This window comes from Mesoplodon bidens (assembly GCF_964165515.1).
Source record: "Mesoplodon bidens genome assembly, chromosome: 3".
Lineage (NCBI taxonomy): Eukaryota > Metazoa > Chordata > Mammalia > Artiodactyla > Ziphiidae > Mesoplodon > Mesoplodon bidens.
The window spans coordinates 637,513-656,258 of record NC_138178.1 but is presented as its reverse complement, the minus strand read 5'-3'; the positions used below and the strand labels follow the sequence as shown (position 1 = coordinate 656,258).

The 18,746-nt window shown below is 40.5% G+C and overlaps 1 protein-coding gene across 5 annotated transcripts in view; it reads left to right on the top strand.

Moving 5' to 3' along the window:
* The window catches only part of ODAD2 (outer dynein arm docking complex subunit 2), a 248,108-nt gene that overhangs the window by 71,520 nt on the left and 157,842 nt on the right, over window positions 1-18,746 (top strand). For all 5 annotated transcript variants that reach the window (XM_081226944.1, XM_081226942.1, XM_081226945.1 and 2 more), the window contains 4 exons: window positions 481-682; window positions 1,544-1,650; window positions 1,822-1,958; window positions 4,226-4,342. In XM_081226944.1, the coding sequence (XP_081083070.1) occupies window positions 481-682; window positions 1,544-1,650; window positions 1,822-1,958; window positions 4,226-4,342 (563 nt within the window). The remainder of the gene's footprint in view (window positions 1-480; window positions 683-1,543; window positions 1,651-1,821; window positions 1,959-4,225; window positions 4,343-18,746) is intronic.

Genomic DNA, 18,746 nt, shown 5'->3' with positions numbered 1-18,746 from the left:
GGAAAAGATTGGCAGTAGATCTGTAGACTGAGAAAAACATGCTATTTTGGAGAGAAAGCATTTGTGAATACTGTTCACTGGTATACACACACACACACACACACAGTTCTAGTGATCATTCTTCTAAGGAGACCAGTATTTCTCTATCTTCAAATCAATTCTGAATGTATTGATTGAATGCATATTCTGAACAATGCCCCACAGTCAACTTAAAAAAAATAGACCTCTGAGCTTCTGTCCTATTAGGGTGATAGCATATAGAGATGATATTACAGTACAAGGTAAACATCTCAAGAGGTGTGAGAAAGTTCCTAAGTACAGTAAAATCTGAGAAGTAGAGATTAATTCAAATTGGGTCAATCAGAGAAAGCTTAATGATAGAAACACATTTGAGTGGGCTGCAAAGGATTTGATAGTCTTTATGGTTCTTGCAATAGAAGACAAGAGGATAACTTTTTTTTAATTCACTTTTTTGGTCAGCAAACAGAAGCCCCATAGCAAAAATCCTGGGCTTGGATTATAATATGATAAATGAAATAAATGAAGACTCATCTGTATTAACTATTCTTGATAAAATTACCAAAGATGATGATCCTGAACGTGAGATTAAGATGAAGATCGCCCTGCTACTCAAGCAGCTGGGTCTGCACCTACTCAATCGTTCTCTGAAAAATATTTCCTTGTGAGTCTTTTTTTTTTTCCAAAAAGAAACCTCTAAAAATTGGTTATAAAAAGTACTTTCAGAGCTTTAGGGAAAAGACACAAGAAAAATAAAGTTTGGAAGTGGTTGCTATTGATTTAACATTACATTTTTTGGAATAAAATTTTAGTTATTGCATGAAGATTTCTAATTCTAAACAGTACAATTTTCGGTTAACGTGGCTAAAACATTGTAGTGGAGTTTCATCTAATTCTGAAGACATTAAGTGGTCTTGTTACTTTCAAAGTCTCTTAAGCTATTAGATAAATTTAAAAATTATAATGCAATTATCGTGTAGAGTTTATCAAGTTTAAAACTTCATTTGTCCTGTCTTTCCTAGTACTTTGGAATTTTCATTAAGAAATGAAGTGAATATTGAAATGAGTATATTTAATGTTGCATTCAATACGAATCACTGATTCTTTGTTGTTTTGACAGTGTTATAACACTGTAACCTGGTTAAAATTCACTGTAATTTTGTTGTTGTATAATTTAACTGATATTTTAATTACAAAAAAGATATTCCCGGGCTTCCCTGGTGGCGCAGTGGTTGAGAGTCCGCCTGCCGATGCAGAGGACACGGGTTCGTGCCCCGGTCTGGGAAGATCCCACATGCTGCGGAGCGGCTGGGCCCGTGAGCCATGGCTGCTGAGCCTGCGCATCCGGAGCCTGTGCTCCGCAATGGGAGAGGCCACAACAGTGAGAGGCCACAACAGCGAGAGGCCCGCGTACAGAAAAAAAAAAAAAAAGATATTCCCCCTGATATAATGAAATGTTTTCATGGTGTTTTCTGTAGATTCTGTTTTAAAGTATTTAAAATGAATTTCTAAACATTTATTTCAGAGAAATACGATTAAATCCAGGGACTGTTAAGAATGATATAGAGCTGCTTAAACGGTTCTCAGGAAAGGGAGAACAGACAGTCTTGGAATCTATCGAGTACACCTCAGGTTCACTTTATATTATATATATTTTCATAATTATATTTTCAAAATGCTTCAGTAGCTACATTAAATAAGAAATGAAAACTTAAAATTTCAATCCTGTTTTTTTTTGAAGCCCACCTATTTTACAAGTTGAGGTTAAGGAGCTCCTTTTAATTGATTGATAATTGGTTTCAGATTACGAATTTTCAAATGGATGTCGAGCCCCACCTTGGAGACAAATTCAAGGGGAAATTTGTTATGTGCTGGTGAAACCACACGATGCTGAAACTTTGTGCCTTACCTGTAGCAAAGAAGGAGTGTTTTTAAATGGTGTAAGTAATTTTTTAAAAACCGCATTGACTTTGGTCTCCGTCAGTGCAGGCATGTCTCCAGGATTGAATCCCAAAACCACAGAAAATGAAGTATGTTCTGTGGGATTCATGCAGATCCCTTTGCTGTGTGTTTGCTGTCTCTGTGTCCACTTGTAGGTCCTTAAGTCAGTATTCTAGGAAATGGCCTTCAAAGTGACCCGTTCCACTAACTACAGCCTCTTTAACATAATCCGTTTGCTGATTAATGACACAGGTATTTAAGGAAAGACAAGTCGATAAAGGAGCACCAAGGTAATGTGGAAGCAGTTGGAAGAGTTGAGGGGACAGACGGGAGAGCAGGGAGGGGCCCCAAATGCGGGAGCCTGGAGGACGTGCCCCCTGAGTTGGGGCCTCCGCGGTCTGGGGCCTAAGCGGCTCCGGGCAGGGCCCGCGCAGACTGGGACTCAGACCCCTGAGGCGCGTACCCTGCTTGCGTGGGCAGGGCTCCGCCACAGAACTGGGGTTCACACATCTGGAGAATGATCACCTCCAGGCCCTGCTGGTCCCCTCGGAGCCCAGGTGTCTCCATGAAACCGGCCCCGGGGCCCTGAGGAGTGAGCAGCGCCCGGTTCGTGCCGGTGGTGCAGGGGCTGGGGCAGGATGGGGCAGCGCCTGGCCCGGGCCTCTGAGGCTGGGCCCGGGGCGGCTGTTAGTGGGATATCTGAGGGGTCGTGGTGAGCCTGGTTCTGGGCCTCTGGGTTCTTCCAGAGGAAATGAGAACCAACTGTCGCTACTGGGAGCAACTGCCACTGCCGAGTGAGGGGCCGTTGCTGGGTGGCTCTGACAGGACGTGGGAGGGAGACGTCCCTTCTGCCTCGTCCAGCCTCCCCGCTGGCCTCTCCCCTGCCGGCCTCTCCCCGCCTGCTGCCCGAGACTCAGCCGGCCTGGCAGCGGAGAAACACAGCTCTGCAGGCTTCCGGCCCGAGGGTCGCAAAGCAGAGTGTGGGCGGTGGGCCTCGACCTGAGAGAGACGGTACATGGCCTTCTGGATCCTCTGGATTAAAACCTTGGCACTGAGCCTCACGTCTGCTGACTGAACTTGGCTAGAAGGAGCTCAGCTTCCTCCTCTGCAAACCTGGCTCTTGCTGTCTTCCATGTAAAACTGGGACTCGCAGCAGAATTCTGCAGGGAGGGTCCAGATCCTTAATGGGGGCCCAGCTATCGCAGGGCGCCATTGGAGCCTTGGCCTGGGCTGCTCTCGACATGCGGCCGTGTTCTCGGCGGCGGGGCTTGTCTTCCGACCTGCCTTTCATGCTTGTCCCATTAGCGTGGTCCTGGGCTTATTTCTGCACGGAGGAGCCAGACAGCTTAACTATGATTTGCTTTCAGTTTGCTTTGATACTTAGAAAAGCGAAATCTCTAACCGGAAAATAAGAGCTTAGAGAAAAAAAGGAATGGTTCTCTTGGGCCTTCCAGAGTGGGGCAAGGACCCTTTGTTTCTGTAGAAGGCTATGGACGCACGTACAACTTTATTTGACATGGAAACATCTGAGTGTTCCTCTCAGTTTAAAGAATGAAAGACAAGGACCTGAAGCTGTTCAGTCATTACAAGAAAATGTGTAACACACTACAGTTTACATGTATCTGTATGTTTTACATATATATACAGTTATACATGTAACACTACAGTTTTTATGTGTATATGTATGTGCAAACACACAAATATAGGGTGCAGGGAGAGTAATAGTAGGAAAGCAAAGTGAAATGAGGACCGGAAAGAAGAGGAGAGACAGAGGCTGAGGGTGGAGGGACAGGTGGTCACATAGAGGTCCCACCCCTAGAAAATGAGCCCATAGCAATCTTGCTCCACACACAGCAGGGGTAGGGTGAGACCAACAGAAACAGCCTTTTATGTGGTGACATTCTAACCTCGAGGCCTTCTATGACTTCGTCAAAAGCTCTTGAAGTCATAATGCATTTTCACAGGAGAGAAGTGGGAAGGGAGCTTTCAGGTCTCTGCTGGATAGCAGCGTGCCCTGTGCATCTAGGGGGCACTTGGTAAAGGCTTGCTGAACGAATGAAGGAATGAACGAACGAATGAATGAATGAACGAATGAATGAATAGGTAACATTAAAAGGGAAGGGTGTGCCTGTACATTTCGTGTATAAAGACTACCACATGGATCCTTTAGAGAAGAAAACAATACTTGTGCTTGGGTTGTGATGTATTGATCAGGTTCTTACATTGCTCATCCATTAACTATAGCACCAAACTTTTTCTTCCAAAGGGCAAAACAGATAATGAGGAGGAAATTAATTATGAGAGAAAAGGAGAAATTTATAAAGACCTTGTCACACTTTTAAGAGAAAAATCAGCAATATTTTCCGAAAATATGTCTCAACAGGTAAGTTTTACAGTCTCTTTTGAGCTCTCATAGCATTATACTTTTTGGCTACAACTTTCTATAGCATAAAAAATTGGAGAGTAATTCTGCCTTGTTTTGGACAGTACTTTCAATTATTGGAGTATTTCTCACAATATAAAGTAATAAATACTGTAAATGTAGCAATTTAAGAATGTTTCTGGTTTTCTTTAGGTGACAGGTGTACTATTTCAAAGTGCTTTCTAAATAGGACTTCTTCATTTTCCGTTTTGAATTAATTACACTAAGAACAAGGGACTCAGGTCTGTTAATGAAGCCTGGATGTTTTGATGCTTTTTATCCTTTCTGGGAATCCCATGACTACTACCTAGTTGGATTGTCTTAATAAGTGTGTCCACTGCGTGTGTATAAGAACTGTGCTTTTGTGTCTCCCTTGGTTTGTGAAATAGTGCTGGACAAAACATCAGTCAGTATACTATTTTGTGAAAAAAAGTTTGGTTGAAGCTGATGTAGGTAAGAAATGATATGCAAGGAACACTAGTGTGGTTCACGTATGCTCCGGGCTGATCCTCAGGCCGAGGGCACTCCCACAGAGCCCACAGAGCTCACTGATGAGGCCCATTGTCTCTCTGATGTCGCTGCTTGTGGAGCGCTCTGGTTTCTTGTCAGACCGCTGTCGCTCTTATCCTGGCACTTTGTCATCCTTTTGTGAATTCTTTTTGTTTCCTGGTGTTTGATCCCTTGTTTCCTGGTCCCCAGTTTTCCGTTGTTGCACTGCTGTTATTGTCATAAAGTACATATATACATAAAATACAAAACTTGCCACGTTAACCATTTATTTAAGTGTATCATTCAGGGGCATGAAGTACATTCACAAAGTCGTGCAACCGTTACTACTGTTTCCAAACCTTTTTCATCCTCTGAAACTGAGCAACAGCTCTTCATTCCTCCTCCCCCAGCTCTTGGTAACCTCTAATCTACTTTCTGTCCCCATGAATTTACCTATTCTAGGTATTTCATATAAGTGGACTCATACAATATTTTGTCCTTTTCTTTTGGCCTATTTCACGTACCGTAATGTTTTCAAGGTTCATCCGTGACGTGCCTGTATCCGAACTTCATTCCTTTCTATGGCTGAATGATATTCCATATATGTATATACCAAATTTTATCTGTTCATCTATTGATGGACACTGGGTTTTTCCACCTTTGGTTATTGTGAAAAATATTATGAATATTGATGTACAAATATCTGAGTCCCTGTTTTCAATTCTTTTGGGTGTACACATCGGGGTGGCATTTCTCAGTCATATGGGGGTAATTCTCCGTTTAACTTTTGGAGGAACTTCCAAGCTGTTTCCACAGCAGCTGAACCATTTTACATTCCCAATGCAATGTATGAAGATTCCAGTTTCTTCACATACTCACCAACACTTGATATTTTCTGTGTATGTTTGTGTTCATTATAGACATCCTAATAAGGGTGAACATGGTGTTGCATTGTGGTTTTGATTTGCATTTCCCTGATAATTAGTGATGTTGAGCGTATTTTCATGTGCTTATTGGTCATTTGTATATCTTCTTTGAAGAAATGTCTATTCAAGTCCTTTGTCCATTAAAAAAATTAAGTTGTCTTGTTGTTGAGCTAGAGTTCTTTATATATTGGGGGTATTAATTCCTTATCAGGTAGAAGATTTGCAGATATTTCCCCCTATTGTATGAGTTATCTTTTTACTCATCTTGATAGTGTCCTTTGGTATACAAACATTTTAAATTTTGATAAAGTCTAATTAATATATTTTTTCTTTTGTTACCTGTGCTTTTGGTATCATATTTAAGGGAACATTGCTAAATCCAAGGTAATAAAGATTTGCCCTTAAGTTTTCCACTAAGAATTTTTTAGTTTTAGTCCTCTCAAGTTTAGGTCTTTGATTCATCTTGAGTTAGGTTTTGTACATGGTGTAAGGGACAACCTTCATTCCTTAGCACATGGATGTTCAGTTTTCCTAGCACCATTTGTTGAAGACACTGTTCTTTCCCCACTGAATGGTCTTGTCATCCTTGTTAAAAGTCAACTGACCACAGATTTCAAGGTTTATTCTTGGGCTCTCAATTCTGTTCCATTGGTCTGTATGTCTATCTGTGTACCAGTACCATACTATTTTGATTACTATAGCTTTGTACTAGTTTTAAAATCAAAGTGAGTCCTCAAACTTTGTCCTTGTTTTTTCAAGACTGCTTTGGTTATTTGGGGTGCCTTGATTTTCTATATGAATTTTAGGCTTGGTTTTACCATTTCCACAAAAAACACCATTGAGATTTTGATAGGGATTGTATTGAATCTGTAGATTGCTTTGTATAGCACTGTCATCTTAACAATATTATCTTCTAATCCATGAGCATGGGAAGTTTTTCCGTTTGTTTGTGTCTTCTTTAACTTCTTTCAGCAATGTTTTATAGTTTTCATTTGTATAAGTCTTTTGACTCCTTGGTTAAATTATTCCTAAGTATTTTATTCTCTTTGATGCTATTGTAAATGGAATTGTTTTCTTCGTTTCCTTTTTGATTGTCCACTGCTAGTGTATAGAAATACAACTGATTTTTGAGTGTTACAATCAGATTTGATTTTTGAATGTGAAGTTCAAAATTGAATCCTGCAACTTTGCTGAATTTATTTAATTCAGTTTCTTTTGAATCTTTAGGTTTTTCTATATATTAGATCAAGTCACCTGTGACCAGAGATAGTTTACTTTTTCCTTTCCAATTTGGATGTTTTAAATTTCTCTTGCAAAATTCCATGGCTAGAACTTTCATGACTATGTTGAATAGAAGTGGTGAAAGTAGATTTCTTGTCTTACTCCTTACTCCTTAGGGGAAATGCTTTCAGGCTTTTGCTACTGAATATGATGTTAGCTGTGGGCTTTCCATACATGGCCTTTATCTTGTTGAGGAAGTGCCCTTCTCATCAGTTTTCTTTTTGTTGGTCCACACCATCATTTTGGTAGTGCTTCCTGAGTAAAAGAGGCACATAGGAGGGAAAAAAATTGAGGGTTAGCATGTTTGAAAATATCTTTATTCTTCTCTCTCAGTTGATGTTTCTATAATGACAGTTTGAAAATAATTTTTACTTAGAATTTTAAAGGCATTTTTCCTATGTGACCTGTTTGTTTTGGCTTTTCCCATATAATGAGGCTTTAGGATTTTCTCTTATCCCTGATGTTCTGTAATTTTCATGATGATGTGGTTGGTGCTGGTTTTTGTTTGTTTTTCATTAATGATGACATATGTCCTTCAGAACTGGAAAAATATTTTTGTATTATATCTTTAATCGTTTTTTTCCTCTCTGATCTTTTTGTTCTTTTTTTGAAACTTCTGGTTGGATCTTGGGGCCTCTGAGACTGATCCGCTGATTTTCTTTTCTCTCATACACCCCACCACACTTTCTGCAAATATTCCTTTACTTAGTCTTCCAAACATTGTACAAATCTTTAAAATTTAGGCTCTTATGTTTTTAATGTTTTGTTTTGGGGTGTTTATTTTTACAGACCACATGCTTTCATTTCTCTTGGGTAAAACCTCAGACTGAAATGGCAAGGTTATATGGTGGTTATATGTTTAACTTTTTAAGCAATCCGTAAACTGCTTTCCAAAGGGGTTATAACCATCTCCATCCGCTCTGGCAGTGCATGAGATTGACAGCTGTGCCACATACTCATCAATAAGTGGTACAGTCAGTCCTTTATTTTAGATGTTCTAATAGGTGTGTACGGATATCTCACTGAGTTTTAATTTGCATTACTTGAATGTATCCTTTCGTATGCTTATTTGCCATTTATATATCTTAAGTGGTAAAGTGTATATTCAGATCTTTTGCCCATTTTTTATTGGGTTGTTTGGTTTCTTATTACTGAGTTGTTAGATATACATACATACATATAGACTTATATATTCTTTCAGGTACAGGATTTATAAATAAATATTTTCTCCCAGTTTGTAGCTTGTTATTTCATTCTCCAAAAAGAGTCTTTCAAAGAGCAAATGTCCTCAATTTTGATGAAGTCCAACTTATTATTCTTTTATAGTGTTGTACCTAATAAAGCTTTACCAAACCCAGTGTTACAAAGATTTTCTCCAGTGCTTTTTTTTTTTTTTTTTCTCGGTATGCGGGCCTCTCACTGTTGTGGCCTCTCCCGTTGTGGAGCACAGGCTCCGGATACACAGGCTCAGCGGCCATGGCTCACTGGCCCAGACGCTCCGCGGCATGTGGGATCCTCCCGGACCGGGGCACGAACCCATGTGCCCCACATCGGCAGGCAGACTCTCAACCACTGCGCCACCAGGGAAGCCCTCCAGTGCTTTGTTATAGAAGATTTTAAATGTTAGGTTTTATATTTAGGCCTATGATCCAATTTAATGTATTTTTTGTACATGATATGAGGTATGGATCAAAGTTCATTTTTTTCTTTTCCATGTAGATATCTAGTTGTTGCAGCATCATTTGTTGAAAAAGAATGTCCTTTCTTTGCACAGTTGTCCATTTATCTGGGTGTATTTCTGTTCCATTGATTTATTTGTCTATTTTTATACCAGAACCACACTGTCTTGATTACCAACTTACTTGCATTAAGTCTTGGGTCAGGTAGTGTCAATACTCTGATGTTGCTGTTGTTCTTTGGAGTTGCTGGCTATTCTATATCGTTTGCATGTCCGTTCGAATTTTATAGTCAGCTTGTCAATTTCTTCATAAAACCCCGAAGGAATTATGACTGATCTTGTGTTGAATCTATAGATCAATTTAAGAACTGACATCTTAACAATATTGGGGTTTCCAATCCCTGGAACATAGTATATCCCTCCATTTGTTTAGTATTACTTAGCATGTCTCTCCATCTTATTTAATTTCTCTCAGCATTGCTTTGTAACTTTCGGTCCACATGTCTTACACATCTCTTGTGAAACTTATCTGTAAATATTTCCTATTTGGGAGCTTTTTTTAAAAGAAAAATCTTTATTGGAGTATAATTGCTTTACAATGGTGTGTTAGTTTCTGCTCTATAACAAAGTGAATCAGCTATACATATACATATGTTCCCACATCTCCTCCCTTGTGCGTCTCCCTCCCTCCCACCCTCCCTATCCCACCCCTCCAGATGGTCACAAAGCACCGAGCTGATCTCCCTGTGCTATGTGGCTGCTTCCCACTAACTATCCACTTCACGCTCAGTAGTGTATATATGTCCATGCCTCTCCCCTGCTTTGTCACAGCTTACCCTTCCCCCTCCCCATATCCTCAAGTCCATTCTCTAGTAGGTCTGTATCTTTATTCCTGTCTTACCCCTAGGTTCTTCATGACATTTTTTTTCCTTAAATTCCATATATATGTGTTAGCATACAGTATTTGTTTCTCTCTTTCTGACTTACTTCACTCTGTATGACAGACTCTAGGTCTATCCACCTCCTTACAAATAGCTCAATTTCGTTTCTTTTTTTTAAGATCGCCGAATTTTTTTAAAAAATTTTTAATCAAAGTATAGTTGATTTACAGTGTTGTGTTAGTTTCTGGTGTGCAACATCGTGATTCAGTTTTATATATATATATATATATATTCTTTTTCATATTCTTTTCCATTATGCATAATTACAGTGTACTGAATATAGTTCCCTGTGCTATACAGTAGGACCTTGTTGTTCATCTATTTTATTTATTTATTTATTTATTTATTATTAGTTTCTGCCTTATAACAAAGTGAATCAGTTATACATATACATCTGTTCCCATATCCCTTCCTCTTGCGTCTCCCGCCCTCTCACTCTCCCTGTCCCACCCCTCCCGGAGGTCACAAAGCACCGAGCTGATCTCCCTGTGCTATGCGGCTGCTTCCTACTATCTATCTACCTTACATTTGGTAGTGTATATATGTCCATGCCTCTCTCTCGCTTTGTCACAGCTTACCCTTCCCCCTCCCCATATCCTCAAGTCCATTCTCAAATAGGTCTGTGTCTTTATCCCTGTCTTAACCCTAGGTTCTTCATGACTTTTTTTTTTCTTAAATTCCATATATATGTGTCAGCATATGGTATTTGTCTTTCTCTTTCTTACTTACTTCACTCTGTATGACAAACTTTAGATCTATCCACCTCATTACAAATAGCTCAGTTTCATTTCTTTTTATGGCTGAATAATATTCCATTGTATATATGTGCCACATCTTCTTTATCCATTCATCCGATGATGGACACTTAGGTTGTTTCGATCTCTGGGCTATTGTGAATAGAGCTGCAACGAACATTTTGGTACATGTCTCTTTTTGAATTATGGTTTTCTCAGGGTATATGCCTAGTAGTGGGATTGCTGGGTCATATGGTAGTTCTATTCGTAGTTTTCTAAGGAACCTCCATTACTGTTCTCCATAGTGGCTGTACCAATTCACATTCCCACCAGCAGTTCAAGAGTGTTCCCTTTTCTCCACACCCTCTCCAGTGTTTATTGTTTCTAAATTTTTTGGTGATGGCCATTCTGACTGGTGTGAGATGATATCTCATTGTAGTTTTGATTTGCATTTCTCTAATGATTAATGATGTTGAGCATTCTTTCATGTGTTTGTTGGCAGTCTGTATATCTTCTTTGGAGAAATGTCTATTTAGGTCTTCTGCCCATTTTTGGATTGGGTTGTTTGTTTTTTTGTTATTGAGCTGCATGAGCTGCTTATAAATTTTGGAGATTAACCCTTTGTCAGTTGCTTCATTTGCAAATATTTTCTCCCATTCTGAGGGTTGTCTTTTGGTCTTGTTTATGGTTTCCTTTGCTGTGCAAAAGCTTTGAAGTTTCATTTGATCCCATTTGTTTTTATTTCCATTTCTCTAGGAGGTGGGTCAAAAAGTATCTTGCTGTGATGTATGTCATAGAGTGTTCTACCTATGTTTTCCCCTAAGAGTTTGATAGTTTCTGGCCTTACATTTAGGTCTTTAATCCATTTTGAGCTTATTTTTGTGTATGGTGTTAGGGAGTGATCTTATCTCATACTTTTACCTGTCCCTGTCCAGTTTTCCCAGCACCACTTATTGAAGAGGCTGTCCTTTCTCCACTGTACATTCCTGCCTCCTTTATCAAAGATAAGCTGACCATATGTGCGTAGGTTTATCTCTAGGCTTTCTATCCTGTTCCATTGATCTATCTTTCTGTTTTTGTGCCAGTACCCTATTGTCTTGATTACTGTAGCTTTGTAGTATAGTATGAAGTCAGGGAGCCTGATTCCTCCAGCTCCATTTTTCGTTCTCAAGATTGCTTTGGTTGGGCTTCCCTGGTGGCGCAGTGGTTGAGAGTCCACCTGCCGATGCAGGGGACACGGGTTCGTGCCCCTATCCCGGAAGATCCCACATGCGGCGGAGCGGCTGGGCCCGCGAGCCATGGCCGCGGAGCCTGTGTATCCGGAGCCTGTGCTCCTCAACGGGAGAGGCCACAGCAGTGAGAGGCCCGCGTACAGCAAAAAAAAAAAAAAAAAAAAAAAAAAGATTGCTTTGGCTATTCGGGGTCTTTTGTGTTTCCATACAAATTGTGAAAATTTTTTTTCTAGTTCTGTGAAAAATGCCAGTGGTAGTTTGATAGGGATTGCATTGAATCTGTAGATTGCTTTGGGTAGTATAGTCATTTTCACAATGTTGATTCTTCCAATCCAATAACATGGTATATCTCTCCATCTATTTGTATCATCTTTAATTTCTTTCATCAGTGTCTTATAATTTTCTGCATACAGGTCTTTTGTCTCCTTAGGTAGGTTCATTCCTAGGTATTTTATTCTTTTTTTTGCAATGGTAAATGGGAATGCTTTCTTAATTTCACGTTCAGCTTTTCGATCATTAGTGTATAGGAATGCAAGAGATTTCTGTGCATTAATTTAGTATCCTGCTACTTTACCAAATTCATTGATTAGCTCTAGTAGTTTTCTGGTAGCATCTTTAGGATTCTCTATGTATAGTATCATGTCATCTGCAAACAGTGACAGCTTTACTTCTTCTTTTCCGATTTGGATTCCTTTTATTTCCTTTTCTTCTCTGATTGCTGTGGCTAAAACTTCCAAAACTATGTTGAATAAGAGTGGTGAGAGTGGGCAACCTTGTCTTGTTCCTGATCTTCGTGGAAATGGTTTCAGTTTTTCACCATTGAGGACGATGTTGGCTGTGGGTTTGTCATATATGGCCTCTATGATGTTGAGGAAAGTTCCCTCTATGCCTACTTTCTGCAGGTGTTTATCATAAATGTGTGTTGAATTTTGTCGAAAGCTTTCTCTGCGTCTGTTGAGATGATCATATGGTTTTTCTCCTTCAATTTGTTAATATGGTGTATCACATTGATTGAGTTGCTTATATTGAAGAATCCATGCATTCCTGGGATAAAACCCCACTTGATCGTGGTGTATGATCCTTTTAATGTGCTGTTGGATTCTGTTTGGTAGTATTTTGTTGAGGATTTTTGCATCTATGTTTATCAGTGATATTGGCCTGTAGTTTTCTTTCTTTGTGACATCCTTGTCTGGTTTTGGTATCAAGGTGATGGTGGCCTCGTAGAATGAGTTTGGGAGTGCTCCTCCCTCTGCTATATTTTGGAAGAGTTTGAGAAGGATAGGTGTTAGCTCTTCTCTAAATGTTTGATAGAATTTGCCTGTGAAGCTGTCTGGTCCTGGGCTTTTGTTTGTTGGAAGATTTTTTTATCACAGTTTCAATTTCAGTGCTTGTGATTGGTCTGTTCATATTTTCTATTTCTTCCTGAGTCAGTCTTGGCAGGTTGTGCATTTCTAAGACTTTGTCCATTTCTTCCAGGTTGTCCATTTTATTGGCATAGAGTTGCTTGTAGTAATCTCTCACGATCTTTTGTATTTCTGCAGTGTCAGTTGTTACTTCTCCTTTTTCATTTCTAATTCTATTGATTTGAGTCTTCTCCCTTTTTTTCTTGATGAGTCTGGCTAATGGTTTGTCAATTTTGTTTATCTTCTCAAAGAACCAGCTTTTAGTTTTATTGATCTTTGCTATCGTTTCCTTCATTTCTTTTTCATTTATTTCTGATCTGATTTTTCTTTCTTTCTTTCTTTCCGCTAACTTTGGGGTTTTTTTGTTCTTCTCTCTCTAATTGCTTTAGGTGCAAGGTTAGGTTGTTTATTCAAGATGTTTCCTGTTTCTTAAGGTAGGATTGTATTGCTATAAACTTCCCTCTTAGAACTGATTTTGCTGCATCCCATAGGTTTGGGTCGTTGTGTCTCCATTGTCTTTTGTTTCTAGGTATTTTTTTATTTCCTCTTTGATTTCTTCAGTGATCACTTCGTTATTAAGTAGTGTATTGTTTAGCCTCCATGTGTTTGTATTTTTTTTCAGATCTTTTCCTGTAATTGATATCTAGTCTCATAGCGTTGTGGTGGGAAAGATACTTGATACAATTTCAATTTTCTTAAATTTAGCAAGGCTTGATTTGTGGCCCAAGGTATGATCTATCCTGGAGAATGTTCCATGAGCACTTGAGGAAAATGTGTATTCTGTTGTTTTTGGATGGAATGTCCTATAAATATCAATTAAATATCCATCTTGTTTAATGTATCATTTAAAGCTTGTGTTTCCTTATTTATTTTCATTTTGGATGATCTGTCCATTGGTGATAGTAGGGTGTTAAAGTCCCCTACTGTGAATGTGTTACTGTTGATTTCCCCTTTTATGGCTGTTAGTATTTGCCTTATGTCTTGAGGTTCTCCTGTGTTAGGTGCATAAATATTTACAATTGTTACATCTTCATCTTGGATTGATCCCTTGATCGTTATGTAGTGTCCTTCTTTGTCTCTTGTAATAGTCTTTATTTTAAAGTCTATTTTGTCTGATATGAGAATTGCTACTCCAGCTTTCTTTTGGTTTCCATTTGCATGGAATATCTTTTTCCATCCCCTTACTATCAGTCTGTATGTGTCTCTAGGTCTGAAGTGGGTCTCTTGTAGACAGCATATATATGGGTCTTATTTTTGTATCCATTCAGCCAATCTGTGTCTTTTGGTGGGAGCATTTAGTCCATTTACATTGAAGGTAATTATCGATATGTATGTTCCTATTCCCATTTTCTTAATTGTTTTGGGTTCATTATGGTAGGTGTTTTCCTTCTCTTGTGTTTCTTGCCTAGAGACGTTCCTTTAAAATTTGTTGTAAAGCTGGTTTGGTGGTGCTGAACTCTCTCAGCTTTTGCTTGTCTCTAAAGGTTTTAATTTCTCCATCCAATCTGAACGAGATCCTTGCTGGGTAGAGTAATCTTGGTTGCAGGTTGTTCTCCTTCATCACTTTAAATATGTCCTGCCAGTCCCTTCTGGCTTGCAGAGTTTCTGCTGAAAGATCAGCTGTTAACCTTATGGGGATTCCCTTGTGTGTTATTTGTTGTTTTTCCCTTGCTGCTTTTAATATGTTTTCTTTGTGTTTAATTTTTGACAGTTTGATTAATATGTGTCTTGGCATATTTCTCCTTGGTTTTATTGTGTATGGGACTCTCTGTGCCTCCTGGACTTGATTAACTATTTCCTTTCCCATATTAGGGAAGTTCTTAACTATAATCTCTTCAAATATTTTCTCAGTCCCTTTCTTTTTCTCTTCTTCTTCTGGAACCCCTATAATTCGAATGTTGGTGCATTTAATGTTGTCCCAGAGGTCTCTGAGACTGTCCTCAGTTCTTTTCATTCTTTTTTCTTTATTCTGCTCTGCAGTAGTTATTTCCACTATTTTATCTTCCAGGTCACTTACCCGTTCTTCTGCCTCAGTTATTCTGCTATTGATCCCATCTAGAGTATTTTTAATTTCATTTATTGGGTTGTTCGTTGTTGCTTATTTCATCTTTAGTTCTTCTAGGTCCTTGTTAAATGTTTCTTGCATTTTCTCTATTCTATTTCCAAGATTTTAGATCATCTTTACTATCATTATTCTGAATTCTTTTTCAGGGAGACTGCCTATTTCTTCTCATTTGTTAGGTCTGGTGGGTTTTTATCTTGCTCCTTCTCCTGCTGTGTGTTTTTCTGTCTTCTCATTTTGCTTATCTTACTGTGTTTGGGGTCTCCTTTTTGCAGGCTGCAGGTTCGTAGTTCCCGTTGTTTTTGGTCTCTGTCCCCAGTGGCTAAGGTTGGTTCAGTGGGTTGTGTAGGCTTCCTGGTGGAGGGGACTAGTGCCTGTGTCCTGGTGGATGAAGCTGGATCTTGTCTTTCTGGTGGGCAGGTCCACGTCTGGTGGTGTGTTTTGGGGTGTCTGTGGACTTATTATGATTTTAGGCAGCCTCTCTGCTAATAGGTGGTGTTGTGTTCCTGTCTTGCTAGTTGTTTGGCATAGGGTGTCCAGCACTGTAGCTTGCTGGTCGTTGAGTGAAGCTGGGTGCTGGTGTTGAGATGGAGATCTCTGGGAGATTTTCGCCGTTTGATATTATGTGGAGCTGGGAGGTCTCTTGTGGACCAATGTCCTGAAGTTGGCTCTCCCACCTCAGAGGCACAGCAGTGACTCCTGGCTGCAGCACCCAGAGGCTTTCATCCACACGGCTCAGAAGAATAAAAGGGAGAAAAAGTAGAAATAAAGAATTAAAAGAAAGGAAGGAAGGAAGAAAGAAAGGAAGGAGATAGGGAGGGAGGAAGGTAGGAAAAAAAGAAAGAAGATAAAATAGAGTAAGATAAAATAAAGTTATTAAAATAAAAAATAATTATTAAGAAAAAAAAATTTTTTAAACAGAAAAACAAAACCAAAAAAACGGACAGATAGAACCCTAGTACAAATGGTGGAAGCAAAGCTATAGAGACAGAATCTCACACAGAAGCATACACATACACACAAAAAGAGGAAAAGGGGAAAAAATCATAAATCTTGCTCTCAAAGTCCACCTCCTCAACTTGGGATGGTTCGTTGTCTATTCAGGTATTCCACAGATGCAGGTACATCACGTTGATTGTGGAGATTTAATCCGCTGCTCCTGTGGCTGCTGGGAGAGATTTCCCTTTCTCTTCTTCGTTCGCACAGCTCCCGGGGCTCAGCTTTGGATTCGGCCCCGCCTCTGCGTGTAGGTCGCCGGAGGACGTCTGTTCTTCGCTCAGACAGGACGGGGTTAAAGGAGCCGCTGATTCGGGGGCTCTGGCTCACTCAGGCCGAGGGGAGGGAGGGGCATGGGGCGGGGCGAGCCTGCGTCGGCGTGACGTTGTGTCAGCACGAGGCGCGCCCGTGCGTTCGCCCGGGGATGTGGTCTGTGGAGCCCGGGACCGTGGCAGTGGCGGGCAGCACAGGCTCCCGGGAGGGGAGGTGTGGAGAGTGACCTGCGCTTGCACACAGGCTTCTTGGTGGCGGCAGCAGCAGCAGCAGCCTTAGTGTCTCATGCCCGTCTCTGGGGTCCGCGCTTTCGCTCGCGCCCGTCTCTGTAGCTCCTTTAAGCAGCGCTCTGAATCCCCTCTCCTCGCGCACCAAGAAACAAAGAGGTAAGAAGAAGTCTCTTGCCTCTTCGGCAGGTCCAGACTTTTCCCCGGACTCCCTCCCGGCCAGCCGTGGCGCACTAACCCCTTCAGGCTGTGTTCACGCCGCCAACCCCAGTCCTTTCCCTGCGCTCCAACCGAAACCCGAAACCCGAGCCTCAGCTCCCAGCCCCAGCCGCCCCGGCGGCTGGAGCAGACAAGCCTCTCGGGCTGGTGAGTGCCGGTCGACACCGATACTCTGTGCGGGAATCTCTCCGCTTTGCCCTCCGCATCCCTGTTGCTGTGCTCTCCTCCGCTACTCCGAAGCCTTCCCCCTCCGCCACCCGCAGTCTCCGTCCGCGAAGGGGCTCCTAGTGAGTGGAGACCTTTCCTCCTTCACGGCTCCCTCCCTCCCTGCAGGAAGACCTCCCTGCAGGTCCCGTCCCTATTCTTTTGTCTCTGTTTTTCCTTTTTTCTTTTGCCCTACCCAGGTACGTGGGGGAGTGTCTTGCCTTTTGGGAGGTCTGAGGTCTTCCACCAGCGTTCAGTAGGTGTTCTGTTGGAGTTGTTCCACGTGTAGATGTATTTCTGGTGTATCTGTGGGGAAGAGGGTGACCTCCGCGTCTTGCTCTTCCGCCATCTTCCCCTTCCGCCAGCTTCCTCGCTCGTCCGGGAGCTATTTTTAACATAGGTTTAAAACGTCAATTTCTGGTTATTTGTTGCTACTATATAAAAATACACTTGATTTTTGTATATTGATTTCATACGCTGAAACCTTGCTAAAGTCCCTTATTTGTAGATTTCAAAAGGTCTTCTATGTAGATAGTCATATTGTCTATAAATAAAGATCATTTTACCTCTTCCTTTACAATTTCAGTGATTTTATTTATTTTTCTTTCCTTAATGCACTAGCTGGAACCTCCAGTACGGAATTGAATAGACGTGGTTTCTTGTTCCTGATGGTAAAGGGAAAACTTTCAGTTTCTAATTATTGTTAGCTGTCGGTTTTTCATAGGTGAAATTTATAAGGTTGAGGAAGTTCCCCTCTATTCCAAGTTGTTGAGAACTTTATTAGGATTGGATATTGGATTTTATCAAATGATATTTCTGTACCTATTGCATTTATCATGTTCTTTTTTTCCTTTTTTAGTTTAACATGGTGAATTACATTGATTTTCAAATGATAAACCAACCTTACATTTCTGGGACAAAATTCATTTGTTCAGAGTGTATTTTCCTTTTTATATACTTTAAAATTTTAATTTGCTAAGATTTTATTAAGACGTTTTGCATCTATGTAAGATTATCAATGTGTAGTTTTTTTTCTTTAATAGCTTTGTCTGGTTTGGGTATCAGAGTAATACTGGCCTTATAGAATGAGTTGGAAAGTTTTATCTCCCATTCAATTTTCTGGAAGAGTTTGTGTAGAATTGCTATTCTTTCTGTCTTAACTGTTTGGTAGAATTCACCAGTGAAGCAATCCGTGCCTGGAGTGTTCTTTGTGGGAAGGTTTTTTTTTTTTTTTTTTTTTTTTTTTTGCGGTAGGCGGGCCTCTCACTGTTGTGGCCTCTCCCCTTGCAGAGCACAGGCTCCGGACGCGCAGGCTCAGCAGCCATGGCTCACGGGCCTAGCCGCTCTGCGGCATGTGGGATCTTCCCAGACCGGGGCACGAACCCGTGTCCCCTGCATCGGCAGGCGGACTCTCAACCACTGCGCCACCAGGGAAGCCCTGTGGGAAGGTTTTTAACTACAAATTCTATGTCCTTACTAGTTCTAGGACCATGCAGGTTACCTGTTTCTTCTTGAGGGAGCTTGCTAGGTTGTCTTTAAAGGAATGCATCCCTTTCATCTAAGTTGTTGAACTGATTGGTATAAACTTGTTTATTCTTTTATTAACCTTTTAACAACTGTAGAATCTGTAGCTATTGTTACCTCTTTCGTGCCTGGTATTAATCATTGTGTTTTATTTTTTCTTGATCCATCTGGCTAGA